The following is a 15,588-nucleotide window of genomic DNA, read 5'->3' on the forward strand; positions in this document are numbered from 1 at the left end:
AAAAAACGCTATACAAAGGATTAACTCTAAACCACATGGTTTTATCATGTGATCTCCAGCTCTTAACCTACCACAGTCAACACTCAAGAAATATTTGTTCAGGCCAGGGATGTAGCTCAGTGGCATAAACGCTTGCCTGGCAAGCCTGAGGTCATGAGTTCGATTCCTGGTACCAAAAAAAAAAAAAAACTTTGCATATCTTTGGGGCGAGGGATTTAGCTCAGTGGCACGGCGCTTGCCCGACAAGCACAAGGTCGTGAGTTCAATTCCTGGTACTACAAAAAAAAAGAAATTTTTGTTCAATGAATGAATGTAATAAGGATATTTCCATGTGCCCATTTATGGCCCCAGAGACGAATCTACTAATCTATCTATAAGTAAAAAAAAAAAACACAGCTCTTAAAGACACATAATATCATATAAGTCTGTTTTCCCATCCTTCACATTAGTAAAAGGGTTTTGTGTGTGTGTGTGTGTGTGTGTGTGTGTGTGTGTAATGTGTTTTTTAATCTCCAGAAAAGTAGGGACATAAACATTCTTTTATGTCACTTGGTGTGAATACAAACTTGAAAATCCTCGTGGAGGCAAACTTTGGTAATTCTACCCCCAGGAATCCGTTAGCACTGTCTTCATATGCATGCAGAGTGACACGCACAAAATTCTGTTACAACACTGCAATAATCAGATTATAAACCCGCAGTAGATGCTGCTGTCCAAAACACCCATTAAATGACAGTATAATAAAATATTGTACAGCTGTTTTAAAACCTTATATGAAAAGAGTAAGAGTTGAATAAAAAATATAAGAGGCAAAAAAAACCCACACATGTACATAGCCAGGATGTATGCAGGTGACTGGTATCATAACAGTCACTTCTTTAATAAATAATTTGATGCTGTTATGTTTAAACCAAACTCTGAATAATACACCATAATTAAAAACATTCTCTCTGAACAGTCAACTGGAGATGATTCTGCCACTTAAAACACACAGAATGCCATAGACTACTTTTTAAATGTAGGCTGTGTTCACCTACCTGAACTCTTACAACTTGAAAAGCTAAAAAGAACCATACTACTTTTCCCTCAGAAGTGCTTCTAAATCCAATCATCATACAGAAATAATCACTTCCAGACAGCAAGATTTACATATGGGACAAATATTGGCAGAAAAGAAAGTGAAATTTCATTTATGAGATATTATGTACATTTCCTGGATGAAATATCAAGCTGTTTACCCACACCATTGTTTCCTAGGTCACCACCCCTCCCGGCGTTATCTTTTAGCCTCAGCAATGAAATACTTACTAAGGAACGTGAAATTTTAGAAGTAAACACTAAGGGGTATCAATTTGCTAGTAATTCCCAACAGAAATTTAGCCTAAGGATTAAAAAAGAAAAGAAAAGGGGTGACAGCTGATATTCCAGACAGCTCTATTCAGGTTTATGAATGATTTACTCTTTAGGGTGGCAGGACTTAATGCAAATGAACACAGAGGAAAACTGCACTGTGATCTAACCAATAGAAGCACAGCTCCATCTTGGCTGTGCACTAGACTGCGTTACAAACAGACGATACCATCGCTTCAACAGCACCCTTTCAGACAAGAGGTAGGTTTATACCATCTTTTTATTTGGTAATCCGTGTCCTTATGATACAATAGAAAAATATTTTAGCATGAAAATCAACCAGAAAGCTTTGCTCCTTCTTAACACCCAAAAAGGCAATTATTCATTCCATTGCTTCCTAGGATTTTATTATGAAAATATGAAGAATGCCTTGTGCTATTTGATAAGCACGCTTACCATCTGTGCTTTAATGGAAAATTCATTACATTTTATACAAACATGATCTATATCCAGACTTTAAATAAATCAAAAACATTTGATGTTAACTAGCTACTTGCTAATTTCAGTTTCCCACAGCAATTTCATTTCAGCAGTTCGGTCTGTCTTAACAAAGGATTTTTCTTAAAGAAAAATCTAGACTAAAAGCAAATCCTGGGCTAAAGCTTTCTGATTATGTGTGTAGATTATCTTGGCTGATAAGAAAGCAGCTACTCACAAGAAAGTTTGCTGTATTTTAATAAATATGACAAAATAGTTCAAAATTATTTTTATTTGACAATTTGACTTTTACCTAAAAACCAAGACCATAAAATGTATCAATATGTGAGCTATATACTATAATCAAAGATATAGACCTTCAGACTTCCCTTAACATTTTAATTACAATAATTCCTCACAGTGAAATTTATCTTACTGTAATATGTCATGCTATGATTAAATAAAAACATTTTTAGATAGCCTTTCATTATTGATAAACCACAAAAATATGTATTTATCATAGCATTTAAATATAATATTTAAGTTATTCTTAAGCTGATCCTCGGAACAAATACAAAGGAAGGTTTTTTTTACTACATTTTAAAATAAAAATGTCCTAAGAAAAACTGGTTAAGGAATGAAGGTAATTTCAGGTCAAAAAAGCTTACTTTCATAGCTCAGAGCAATCATTCATATCTATTAAAAATCAATAAAAATTACTGACCAAATTTCTAATTTTGTAATGTTCAAACATGAAAATATCACTGTCAGAGCTCCAGGATACATACCATATATACTGACCTAAAGATCCAATTTTACCCTTTATCTTGCTAAGAATATTTAATCATTAAAGCGTTTTTTCATAAGTTCTGTCCCTATTTCTTAGCATTTAGCTAACATGAATAGACTATCCCTTACAAAACCCAAAGGTTCTTGTAACATTGGATCTCTCAGGTTCCACACATGGGGTTAATTACCTAGAAACCATTCCTGTTTGCTATACAAAGTATGGAAGACAAAAATAAAAAGTCCCAGATAGCATAATTTTGTCAAATATAATAGTTAAAACTTAAATTTCAGGTAAACTATAAACAAACTCAACCACCCACATTGTTTGAACATTCACCCCAGCTTACATTAATTCCATATATCTATAGTTGGCACAGATGAAAAGCAGACTTAAGAGGCATGGCCTACCTCACAGCTGAAACTGCTCTACATTAAAGTTATTATGATTAATTGAGCATTTCAAACGGTATGCTTAAAAGCAACAGAGAATTCAATTCAAGGATTTTTACCATAAACAGACACCAAGGTAACTTTATTCTCATTTGGCAATCCAAAGTTCTAAAACAATTCCATCCTATCTCTATAAATATTCCACTGGTGCCTCTTAAAATAGGAAAAATAGGCGAAGGAAATACATCAAAAATAACATCAAAAATATACACACAAGTACATTACTTGGTTTAAAGCTCCCCTGTTCCTATAATGAAAATTTTTAAAGGGAGAGGGAAGACCCCAAAAGTACCATACATTTTTACTTTTTCTCCTTATGATTTCTCTTGCTTTTTATAATGCATGTTTATAACATTTGCTTTATATAAAATTACATTTTAGTTTCAAAATATAATCTCAACATGGGAGAACATTCTAATAGTATATTTCTTTTTGTATGCCTAATTCATCGAACATTTTGTTGGTGGTGCTGGCAACTGAACACAGAATTACATCCCTGTCCCTTTTGTAATTTTACTTTTATTGTGAGTCAGGGTCTGGCTAAAGTGTGTAGAATCTGGACTAGAACTTGTGATCCTCCTGCTTCAGCCTCCCAGATTGCTGGGATCACAGGCTTGTGCCACCATGCCTGTAACACAAAAAAATTACTAGAGCTCATCTATATTTTGAAGGAATATATGACACTAAATTTAAAGTAGAAAATGGTAGAACATCATGGGGTTTACCTTTTTTCAGAGGAGCTAAGATATTAAGACAAGAATTCTTTTTGAGTGGCTCATCAGTTATCAATATACTAAAAAGTTGCAAACCATCATAATTCGTAACATAAACCTGACATATATACACTTTTTGCTAAATGGTTTAGAAATTCCCAGCAAAGCGTACACATGCTTTTAGAGGTGGCATACACTGCTATCCCACAGTCATTGCAAGCATAATAATTTTATGCATTTTTATGTGTGAATAAAGTATAATCTAATCAAAATGAATGTTTACAGAGCTGAGGATGTAGCTCAGTGGTAGCATGCTTAATACGTGCAAGACCCTGGATTTAATCCCAAGTACAAAAAAAAGCTTACTAATTCTAATTTTCTAAAATTGAAATATGACACAATAAACATTTAAAAGCTAAAGGCAAGAAACAGCATTTTTTTTCCTTTCCTTTTCAAATACATTATTTTTGTTTTAAATAATAAATTTAAGTTGTTCAAAAACCAAAAGAACTATAACAAGGTATAAACTGGTAAGTCTCAGACATTTCCCTGTGCCCCTACTCATTCCCACCAAGCCTCACATTGTTATCAACATCTTGTAGATCATTACAAGATTTTTGTGCAGACAGAGCATATCCCCTTTTTCGTATAGGCACACTATTTTGTACCTTGTTCTTGTCACTTAACATGTCTTAAAAATCTCTGCATAACACTACAGAGCTATTTGTAATTCTGTGGAAACACTATCAATTTAGAGTTCCTCGGGTATGGTGGCCTATAATCCTAACACTCAGGAGGATCACTGTGAGTTCAAGACCAGCCTGGGCTACAAAGTGAGCTCAAGGCCAGCCTGAACTATAAAGTGAGCTCAAGGCCAGCCTGAACTATAAAGTGAGACCCTGTTTCAAAAAGACCAAAAAAAAAAAAAAAAAAGAGTTCATGGCTGGTATGGGTTAACCTTAAATAACTGAACCTAGCTGTGTTTCTGTCTGACTGCCTTCTGCCATCCCTTTCCCTTCCCTTCCCCCTCCCCTTTTACTTCTTAGGGGCAAGAAGACCTCAAAAAAATGTAAGCAGTTCACTTATACCTCAAAAATATAGTATATGAGATTCCATAGGCCAATGTTCTAATCATTCTAAAATTTCATTTTAAAATGGTAAATTCTGTTAGTCTTTACCATTTCCCCCTTCTTAAAGTCAAAACAAAAAGCTCATAATAAATTAAAATAGAAAATAATAACTTAAGAGTCATGTATTCAGGTACAAGTCATAGATTTATATAGCCAATTTCTATTTTTGTGTGTGTGTGTGTCTTTTTGAGACAGGGTTTCGCTATGTAGTTCAGGCTGGCCTTGAGATCACTTTGTAGCCCAGGCTGGCCTTGAACTTGCAACAATCCTGCCTCAGCCTCCCCCGGGTGCTGGGATTACAGGCGTACACCACCACGCCCAGCATAGCCTATTTCTAAAAGAAAAGAAAAACAAGTTTATTATGGGATGAAAATAAGATCTCAGAAGAGGCTTTAAATTTACATAAACGAGGTATCTAAAATCAATTCTGAAAAAAACATTTTAAACTAAGTTCATTAATAGCATGGATTAAACTAATTTGTAAAGTCTAGTATACAGAAAGACTGCTCTTTGCCCTTTTCTCTCCCTGTCACTGTGGGCTCTGAAGTTACTTCTAATGCGTGGTGTAGAAACCTTCAAGAGAACCTGTCACACGTATTTCAAAACAGGACGGGACTGGGGATGTCGCTCAGTACTGAGTGCGTGCCTAGCATCCACATGCCCTGGGTTCAATCTCCAGCACCAGGAGGGAAAAACCTCAGAGAAAGGTCAACCTGAAAGGCCCTAATAGGAAGTCTAAGAAATAGTTCCCATAAATGCAAGAGGGATGGGGGCTCTAGGTTAGCACAGATAAATTTACCATTCGATAAATCCTCAGATGTTTCTTCCTGTGATTTACTCACAGAGGCGGCTCCACTCTATTTCCCAAGGTCCTACACTTTCTCTCCCTGTTATACTGAGATAAAAACTGCAACAATGTCTGGTACCATCCCAGGAATATCTGCATTTCAGCAGTGCTAAAAATCTTACAAGAAGCTCCAACCACTAACCATTCTTAAGATTAGTGCGCACACATGCGCCCTCCAGTGCCTTCACTCTATTAAGGCAGACAGGTCAAAAAGGACTAACTTTTGTCTCCACAAAGTACATTTCTGTGAGTTGAATGTTTGTGTGAGCGGTGATTAGAACGCAACCGTCAGGTGTGCAGCCAGCCTGCCAGGACATCCACACTGCACTCCATGCACGGCACCCCACCACACAATATGAGCTGTGTCCCAGAGCTGTGCAAGGTAGCAGCAGCCCTGCCTTCCCTAAGAATGTGCTCTGCAGAGAAAACTCGAAGGACAAGCAGGTGATTTTGAAAGGCTGAGTGTACAGACATAGTATGAAAACGCCGTAACGTAATGAGAAGTGACAGACCTATATTCCACGCTAGGTATTTCCATATATCCCTGAACTAATAGAAACAATTAATTCAATTACTGCCCATTAAGTCTGCTTTCCCTCTCTTGAAGATGGAAGGTCACTAAGGACCATGAAGGCATTCTCCTTTCCAAGAGAAAACACACTTAAGCCTTTATCACGTTAACCTTCAAAATGCAAGAAGGAGAAAAAAGTCCATGAGAGAGGTGAAGCAATTTGCCAGTTAAACTTGATTTATGATAGAAAACAAAATCTTAGAAAACATAAATTTATCAACCCCAAAGTTTAAAAAGAAAGACAGTGAGGAGGAAAAAGCAGATACAAGGTTTTTGTAAGTAAGAGGGGTTTAAAGGAAGTGAGGGAAATGAGAAAAAAGAATCAAGATATATCATGTACAGGTATAAATTCTCTATGATGCATGTGATCATGTATATCTAAAATGTACCAATAAATTTAATTAAGAAAGATTAAAACCTTCAGAAAAAAGAAAAAACAGAATGAAATACTATATAGCAACTAAAAGTAAACTATCAATATCTCACAGATAAATTTCACCAACTTTATATTAATTAGAAAAAAGACACCAGGGGGCTATGCATGGTTCCATTTCCATGAACAGGAGAAACAAATCTAGAAGTGATAGAAGCCCCAACAGGGATAACCTCTGGGGATAGGGCTACTGACTCAGGTGCGGCCTGAAGGAAACTTCTGGTCAACCCCAAAGTTTTAAAATTCTATATATAGCCAGGCGTGGTGGCACACACCTGCAATCCTAGCACTAGGGGAATTTGAGGCCAGTCTGGGCTACAAAGTGAGTTCAAGACCAGCCTAGAGTGCACAGAGACAACTTGTCTCAAAAAAATAAATAATATGCCGGGCATGGTGGCGCACGTCTGTAAGTCTAGCACTCAGGAGGCTGAGACAGGAGGATCACTGCAAGTTTAAGACCAGCTTGGGCTACAAAGTGAGTTCAAGACCAGCCTGAGCTGCATAGCAAGACCCTGTCTCAAAAAGATAAATAAATTATATAAATTCTAGATATAATAAAAGCAAGGAAATGTAAACAACTATACTGTTATGGACTGAAAATAGTATTGTGCTTATGTTTAAAAACATCACTTCTAGATCAAATAATGTATGGGACTTACTTTAAAATAGTCCACAGGATGGAATCAAGTGGCAAATATATAAGGGACAAGAATTGATAAATGAAATTGTATTGTAAGTGCATGGACATTCATTACACTCTCCCTCACCCCAGTCTTCAGTATTGTGAATTAAACCCAGGGACTTTTCACTGAGCTATTTCCCCACCCCTTTTTTGAGATAGGATCACAAACTGCCCCAGGCTTGAGCCTATGATCCTCCTGCCTCAGCCTACCAAAGTGCTAGGATTATAGCCATGAACCACCATGCCCAACTCATACATTCTTATACTTCTGTACTACGGAAGTTTTCTTTATATGAACCACATACACAAAAAACACCTCTAGAATTTAGAAAAGTATTTGGCAGACAGTGGGCAATAAATAAACATTTCTTGTAAGGACAAATAAAAGTTTGGTTTACAAATATGTAGTAAAGAAAAGGCATAGAGCTGGGTCGGGTGGCAAAGGCCTATAATTTCAGCTACTATGGTGACTGAAGCAGGAGAATGTAAAGTTCAAGGCTGGCCTGGGCAATTTAGCAAGACTCTGCCTCAAAACAAAATACAGAGAGTGGCGCCTTGGTTCATGAACCAAGTCGGACAGAAACCGAATCAAATTCAATGGTTGGGTTCAATGCTGCACCTTATGGAGAAATGTGATTCACTCTTACCAGTTCTTTTGAAATCGTAGACACAATTGAGTTGATGAACTCAAGAATCACTGTAATAAGATCAGCACTCTGGAAAGCTGGAACAAGGAGGACTGCAACTGAAGCCCAGCCCAAACAACAGTAACTTAGTGAGACCTTGTCTCAAAATAAAAAATAAGGGACTAGAGTCGCAACTCAGTGCAAAGGCCTTGGTTCAATCCCTAGTACCCCTCCCCCCCAAAAAACAAGGATGTAACTCCGCATTCCTAGGTCTACTTCCCAGTACCAAAAAAGGAAAAGACATACAAAATTATAGTAATCAATGAGTTAAGAAAATAGAATTGGTTTTCTTCTCTTATTTCCAAAATTTTCTTATAGGTCTTTTATAATCTTTAAAAATTAACTTAAAATAGATTTTAGAAGATCAAAATAATCCAAATTCATTGAGTTTTTCATTACTGTTTTTCTATACTATCAAATTTCAATCCTTACATTCCCATTTAAGGTCTAACAAGTATCAGGTAAACACAAGCAAAACTTAATGACAACAATACTGAAGTCTAACTCACCAGTTTATTGTGTGAAAGGAAGTAATAATAACTAATAATTCTAGAAAGGTCAAATTTGTCTGCATTTTTAAATATTAGTGTCCACGCATCATTTTTAGGTTATATGACACATGATTACTGCCTACAGAACAATCAATCTCAGGATTAAGGCTCTTTACAGGTAACATAGCCTAAAATGTTACTTTAACCTTATTCTGAAAGATCATTTGGTTTTTCTTTCTCTACTATTTTTCCATAAGCCCCTAGTTCCTGATTCAGATCATCTGTTATTGAAGTTTAAAGGTGTGGAAATAGGAAGCAGAAATACACTGAACCAAAAGGTAAGAGAAGCCATAGGGGCAATGACAAAGCTTTTTCTAGGAGCACTCTGAAAAACAGAACGTTCAAATGCCAAGACTTCTTATAGACAACAGTTCACTGACCATAGCTTTAGTCAAGTTTTAAACCAATCCAGTCACCCATTTCCCCTTACATTAGCAGTTAATTTTGTATATTAATCTTAAACACAAATATTTATCTAACAAGTGATATACATAAAAATGAGTACAATTTAATATTTGGAATATACAAAAAAATCAAAAATAAAATTCTATCACTAATTCTGCTAGACAGTAAGGAAAATTTATGTTGCCTATGCAAATTACCAAGAACTCTTAGGACTGAGATTGGAATGGACAAATCTGTAGTTTTGTTACACGCATTCACTTTTTGCCTTTTTGCAGATTCAAAAGAGCAATACAAGAAGCGGAATCTCAGAATGGCTTCCAGTCACTGGAATGAAACCACCACCTCTGTTTATCAGTACCTTGGTTTTCAAGTGCAAAAAGTTTACCCTTTCCATGATAACTGGAACACGGCCTGCTTTGTCATCCTGCTTTTATTTATATTGACCGTAGTATCTTTGGTGGTATTAGCTTTCCTGTATGAAGTGCTTGACTGCTGCTGCTGTACAAAAAACAAAACTGTGAAAGACTTGAAAAGTGAACCTAACCCTCTTAGAAGTATGATGAACAACATCAGAAAACGTGATGCCGAAGTGGTTTAGCCCTCTCCAGAACAGGAACAAAATCTTTAAAAGCAGACTTCAGCCTCTTCCGAGAAAAAAGAATTTCGTGAGGCAAGCTGTTACTATAAAGCTGATTTTGACTCTGAATGATTAAAAGATTTTCAGCAGAAGAAAACACAAGTGAAATATGCATTTTGTGTGGGTATGTGTGTACCTTACATTAAATGTACAGTAAAACTTCATAAATGTGAAATTACCAAAATTTTTAATATGACACTTCAAAATCTCAACAGAATTACTAGTTCTCAATATTGAGCAGCAAAATGTAAACTGGAAAACATAATCAGGGTGATTGATGCTAAAATCATTTATACAACAATGTACATAGATTAAAAAGTACTGTAGACATCTACAGAAATACTATTTAGTAGATCCGTTTCTAAATCCAAAGTAAACTACTTCCATGTACACATGAAGTCCCTAAGTGTATAATATAGCAATATTTTCTAATTTATTGAATATTTTATAATTTATTATTGGCATATTTTAATGATGAGTTTTACGTAATTATTACAAAGTCTCAAAACAATCAGAAAGGACACAAGTACACCTGCATAAAATCATCATCCAACTTGACCAGATGTTTAGCAGGAAGTACATGATCTAGAAAAAGCGCAGACTATTTTCAAACCAAAACTTACTATTACACTCCCAAATAGCAGTTCTTGAGCCTATTCTTTCATTTTACCTCTAAGTTTCAGTCTCTTAAGGACGAAGATACTAAATGTAGAAGAATGCAAAGCAAGTAAAAATAAGCTATTAGAGTCAAAGAGGTATGGCAGTTCTGAGCTGTAAGCTCACCTATGCAGGAGGATAAGACAAGAGGATCACAAGTTTGAGGCCAGCCTAGGCAGCTCAGCAAGACGCTGCTGTGAAAGAAAAAAGGCTTGGAGATGTAGTTTAATGTGAAGCCCTCAATTCAAGCCCTAGTCAACAAATTTTTAATTTAAAAACAGAAGTATGAAAATTTTGCTTCTGAAATTCCAAGCGCTGTATAGATATTATTTTATCACATCAATACTGTCTTGCTATTACCCCTGAAGTAAAACAAAGCATGCTCTTAACCTTTACACTCCCTGAGACCAGAAATAACACTCTTGGAAATTTAATCTGTGAAATTAGCCCAAAAGAATAAAGCATACCATACAAACAAAGGTATCATTCAAAAATCACACACACACCCACAAAAACCTAAACCTTTAAATGTAACACATCAACAGATTATTAAAAAACTACTCAATTCTATGAAAAAACAAAAACATTGAGTACATGAAGTGAAAAATAAATTCAAAACAAAAAACTTTTAATAAAATTATAGATATTGTTACAAAGTTACGTACATAATGCGTAAAGCCTAAAAACAAATATGGAAAAATTGAAACAGCTGACATGTTAAGAGAACTGTGTGGGAGAAGAATGTGCTAGGAGTGCTGTAAAGGACTTTTTTTTTTTAATCTCCATTACTGATGGAATGGTTTTTGGGGTTTTGGTTTTGTGTTTGTTTTTTGTTTTTGCAATAATTAACCAGGCAGTGAAAAGAGGGGAACAGAGACCTATTATTTTCATTTCAAAGATTCTTAATTAAATCTCAGCACTTGGGAGGCTGAGGCAGGGCGATCTCCACAGACTCAAGGCCAGCATGGAATATATTTGTGGTTTTTTTGTTTGTTTGTTTGTTTGTTTCTTTTTTGTCTTTTTGAGACAGGGTCTCGCTATGCAGTTCAGGCTGGCCTTGAGCTCACTCTGAAGCCCACGCTGATCTCAGACCTGCAACAATCCTCCTACTTCAGCCTCCTGAGTGCTGAGATTACAGAAGTGCACCACCACGCCCAGGTCAGCCTGGAATACATAATGAGACCATGTCTAAAGAAGAAAAATCCATAATGGATGGTCTGAAATCCCTATTCCACGAAGTATTTTCCTTTTATAATTCCAGCAAAAATAAATGCAAATGATATAACCAACTTTCAGAGGACTTCTGAAACTTAAATACATATATAAAATACTCTGATAACCAAGAGTTATTCTGAACACTGTCAAAACCACACTTTGTGCTTCCTTTGGTAGCACATATAGTAAAACTGGAATGATACAGCGATTCCACGGCCTCTGAACAAGGATTACGCAGAAACGGATGAAGTGTTCCATATTTTTAAGGAGAAAAAAAAATAACCCACATCTTCACTAAAGATGGAGTCCTTACCACAGATGGGCCCTTTAATAACTAAACTGTTTAATAACATATACTATCAACTTTTCACCAACCTATTCTGTAACTTATTTGGCCATTCAATAAATATTGAGTGCTTACCACCTGTGAAAGATTAGGCCAGATACCAAGGGTACAATGGCAAAAAGGACTCAGATTATTACAATAATGTTTCACAGTTTTGTCAGTGAATAGTAAGTGCTATGAGAACCCAAAAGTTAAGCACTGAATCCAGGTTGACGAATGAGAGTATAATAGTTCCCCCTTATCCATGGTTTTGCTCTCCACAGTTTCAGGTGCCTATGAACCTAAAAGATTAAATAAAAAATTCCAAAAATAGACAACTCATAAGTTCTACATGGCCAACTATTCTGAGTAACATGATAAAATCTCCCTGATCTGTCCTGCCCATCTCAGCTCAGAGAGTTACCTCATAATCCAGTGTATCAACACTGTGTACACCACCCACCAGGTTAGTCACTTATTAGCTGTCTAGGTTGAGATCAACTGTCATGGTATTATAGGGCGTGTGTTCTGGTAACCTTAGGTCATAGCCTAACACTATTTCACAGTGCCTGCATCATTCACCTCACTTCACGTAATCTCACCACACAGGTATTATGTGACCTACCATCACAAGAGTGTAGTACAGTATTTTGAGAAGGAGACTATATTGACATAACTCTCACAACAGTATGCTGTTGTATCTTACTACTGTAGTTGTTAATTTCTTACTATGCCTAATTCATAAACTGTATCAAAGGTAAGAATAGGAGAAAGCAAATTATATATAAGGTTCAGTACTACCCAGTTTCAGGGATCCACTGGGGGTCTTGACATGTATCCTGCTACAGGTCACTAGTGTATAAAAATAAAATAGTGTTGGCTGGGCAGGATGGCACACACCTATAATCCCAGCACTCAGGAGACTGAGGCAGGATTGTTGTGAGTTCAAGACCAGCCTGGACTACAAAATGAGCTCAAGGCCAGCCTGAACTGCATAGAGAGACCCTGTCTCAAAAAAGACAAAAAAAAAAAAAGAATAGGATTTAGCCAAGGGAGGGAGAAAAAAAAAAAAGGTTTCAGGAAGAAGAAATAATATGAGCAAAAGCCAAGAGACAGCAGAGTAAAGCACACTAGAGAAGCGACAAGTTACTGTATCACTAAGAGTTCAGGAAAGGACAGACAAGGTAGTGCATGCATGTAGGCTGCAACACAAGGCAGACTTTATCCAAAAAAACAACGAGAGCTTAACCAAAGACGGACAATTAGATTAGAAAAATCACTGACTGCTGTATGCAGAAGAATACGAAAGATGCTAAACCAGGATGATATAGGAGACAGGCAAGGCTGACAGTTACTTAGTCCAGGAGTAACTACAAGGAGCTGACCCCTACCAACCTATGACAAACATGTGCAATGAAAGGAAGCCACCCTTCATTGTTTTAGGACACGGAGACTTTGGGATTGTTACAAAAAACTTTACCCTACCCTGGCCAATCAAAGCAAAGTCCTACGCAGGCACTTCCTGCTGTTGCATGGGATTTGTTGTTTGTGCAGATGAAATTCCTACCCACTACATATAATCAAAACTATTTTTTAAAAGAATCCATAAAAGACATTCTTGAGCAGGTCAAGGAGACTAAGCCTAAGAGTGGCTCTGCATTAAGTTTAAAATAGTTTTGGCCTGGCATGGTGGTACATGCTTATAATCCCAGCACTTGGAGGCTGAGGCAAGAAGACTGTTCAAAGCCAGCTAAACAACATAGTAAGACCTTGTCTCAAAAAACAAAAACAAAGTAGTTTTTTTAAATTTTGATATAATTCAGTGTAAACTTCTTTGGCATGAAAGACAAAACTAATGAACAATAATAAGGCTGCTTTGATAAATGAGCTCTAGTTTAACAGGCATTAGTAAAGTAACTTCAAAGACATCTAACAAGACAACATCAACTACTATTGCTACTTTATTTAGTAGCTAAGTAATTTTGGTTGGGAATTACATTGCACTGACCTTGTAATTTAAAAGGTAATAGTTTACACTGGCATGGTGGCACAAACCTGCAATCCTAGCACTTGGAGGCTGAAACAAGAAGACTCCCATGGGTTCAGGGCCAGTCTGGGCTACATAGTGAGTTCAAACCCAGCCTAAAGTACATAGGGAGACCCTATCTCAAAAAGCCAAAAAAACCCAAAAATATAAAAGATATAGTTTATGGGTAAACTTGACCCAGAGTAGACAAAATACTGAAGCAAATATTGAATTTAAATATGAAATTTTAAAAAATAAAAACAGAAAAAACAATGAAAAATTTGTCCTTTGAGAAGATCGACAACAAAAAAGATCAACAAAATTGTCAAAACAGCACAAAGTCCTGAGTTTGATCCCCAGCACCAAAAGAAAAAAAAAAAAAAAAACTGTCAAAAGAAGATTAAGAAAAAAATAAAACACAAATTCCTAAAATCAGAAATGAAAATACTCTGAAAAACTTTAGATAATGTACAATGAAATGGATAAACTGAAAAGATACAAAGTACCAAAATTAACTCAAATAAAAGAAAATGTTAAGGCATCTATAAGAAACTATCCTATAGACCTATCCAGAAGGAATGCTCAGACCCAAATGGCTGCAACTAATTACTAGTGACTTCTCCCAAATGTTGTTACTTATTTTTTTGTTTGTTTTGGTTTTTTTCCTGGTTGTGAGAGACAAGTTCTTGCTATGTAGTCGAGACTCGTCTCTGAGGTAGGAGGATTGCCCTGAGACAATCATCCTGCCTCCGCCCCCAGAGTAGCTGGGATTACAGGCATACATCACCATGCCCAGTTTCTGTTTTGTGGTTCTTTTGTTTTTAGTCCTGGGAACTGAACGACTGAACTACGAGCCTTTACACTCAGATATATTTCCCATCCCTTTCTGAGACCAGGGCCTCACTAAATTACAAAGCCCAGGCTGGGCTCATACTCAGGATCCTCTCCTTGCCTCAACTTCCCAGAATGCTGGGATTATAGGTGTGTGTCAACACACCAGGCCTTAATATTGTTAAGAAGACAATTCTCCCCTATGCTGATGTATAGATTCAATCTAATCCCTATCAAAATCCTAGCTGACTTTTTTTGCAGATGTTATTTGACAAACTGAACTGAAAATGTATATGGTAATGCAAAGGGTACATAAAAATGAAGCTAACACTGGAAGGAAGAAAGCCAGCAAGCAACCAACCAGCAAGCAAGCAAGGTAACTGGACTTAAACTTTATTTATTCTTTTTGTGACACTGAAGCTCAAACCCTGGGGCTCCTGGATGCACAGGCCCGTCTCAAGCACTCTGCCCCTGCGTCACATTTCCCACCTGTGAATTTATACTTCTTAATCTCAGAATGTAACCATAATGGTACATCAAGCAGGTAAGTGAGTACTGGCATAAGAACAGACATATTGTCAACTGAGACTCCAGAGAAACTCCTTCATTTGTGGTCAACAGATACTTGAAGAGTGGGCCAATGTAATCCAGTGAGGAAAAGACAGTTTTCCAAGAAACGGTGCTAGAAAAACTGTGCTATAGTTGCAGCTCTTTTCTTTAGATCTACATAATATATTTGAGCTGATTTTTGTGTATAGTTTAACATATAGGCCTATGGAATTAAACTTTAACATATAGGCCTATGGAATTAAA

The 15,588-nt window shown here is 36.5% G+C and overlaps 2 protein-coding genes across 4 annotated transcripts in view; one reads left to right on the forward strand and one right to left on the reverse strand.

Annotated features, from left to right (window-relative positions):
- Smim18 (small integral membrane protein 18) overlaps window positions 1-9,829 on the forward strand; it is a 13,946-nt gene extending 4,117 nt beyond the window's left edge. The window contains exons 2-4 of one of the 3 annotated variants that reach the window (XM_005398367.2): window positions 1,467-1,611; window positions 8,877-8,957; window positions 9,360-9,829. In XM_005398367.2, the coding sequence (XP_005398424.1) occupies window positions 9,395-9,682 (288 nt within the window). In that variant the 5' untranslated portion in view covers window positions 1,467-1,611; window positions 8,877-8,957; window positions 9,360-9,394 and the 3' untranslated portion in view covers window positions 9,683-9,829. Of the gene's footprint in view, window positions 1-1,365; window positions 1,612-8,876; window positions 8,958-9,359 lie in introns of those variants that run through there. The other 2 variants (XM_013521494.1, XM_013521495.1) reach the window with 2 other exon arrangements.
- Gtf2e2 (general transcription factor IIE, polypeptide 2, beta 34kDa) overlaps window positions 1-15,588 on the reverse strand; it is a gene marked incomplete at its 5' end in the record, with an annotated part of 79,911 nt that overhangs the window by 60,897 nt on the left and 3,426 nt on the right.

This window comes from Chinchilla lanigera, unplaced genomic scaffold (genome assembly GCF_000276665.1).
Source record: "Chinchilla lanigera isolate Chin_1 unplaced genomic scaffold, ChiLan1.0 scaffold00062, whole genome shotgun sequence".
NCBI classification, from domain to species: domain Eukaryota; kingdom Metazoa; phylum Chordata; class Mammalia; order Rodentia; family Chinchillidae; genus Chinchilla; species Chinchilla lanigera.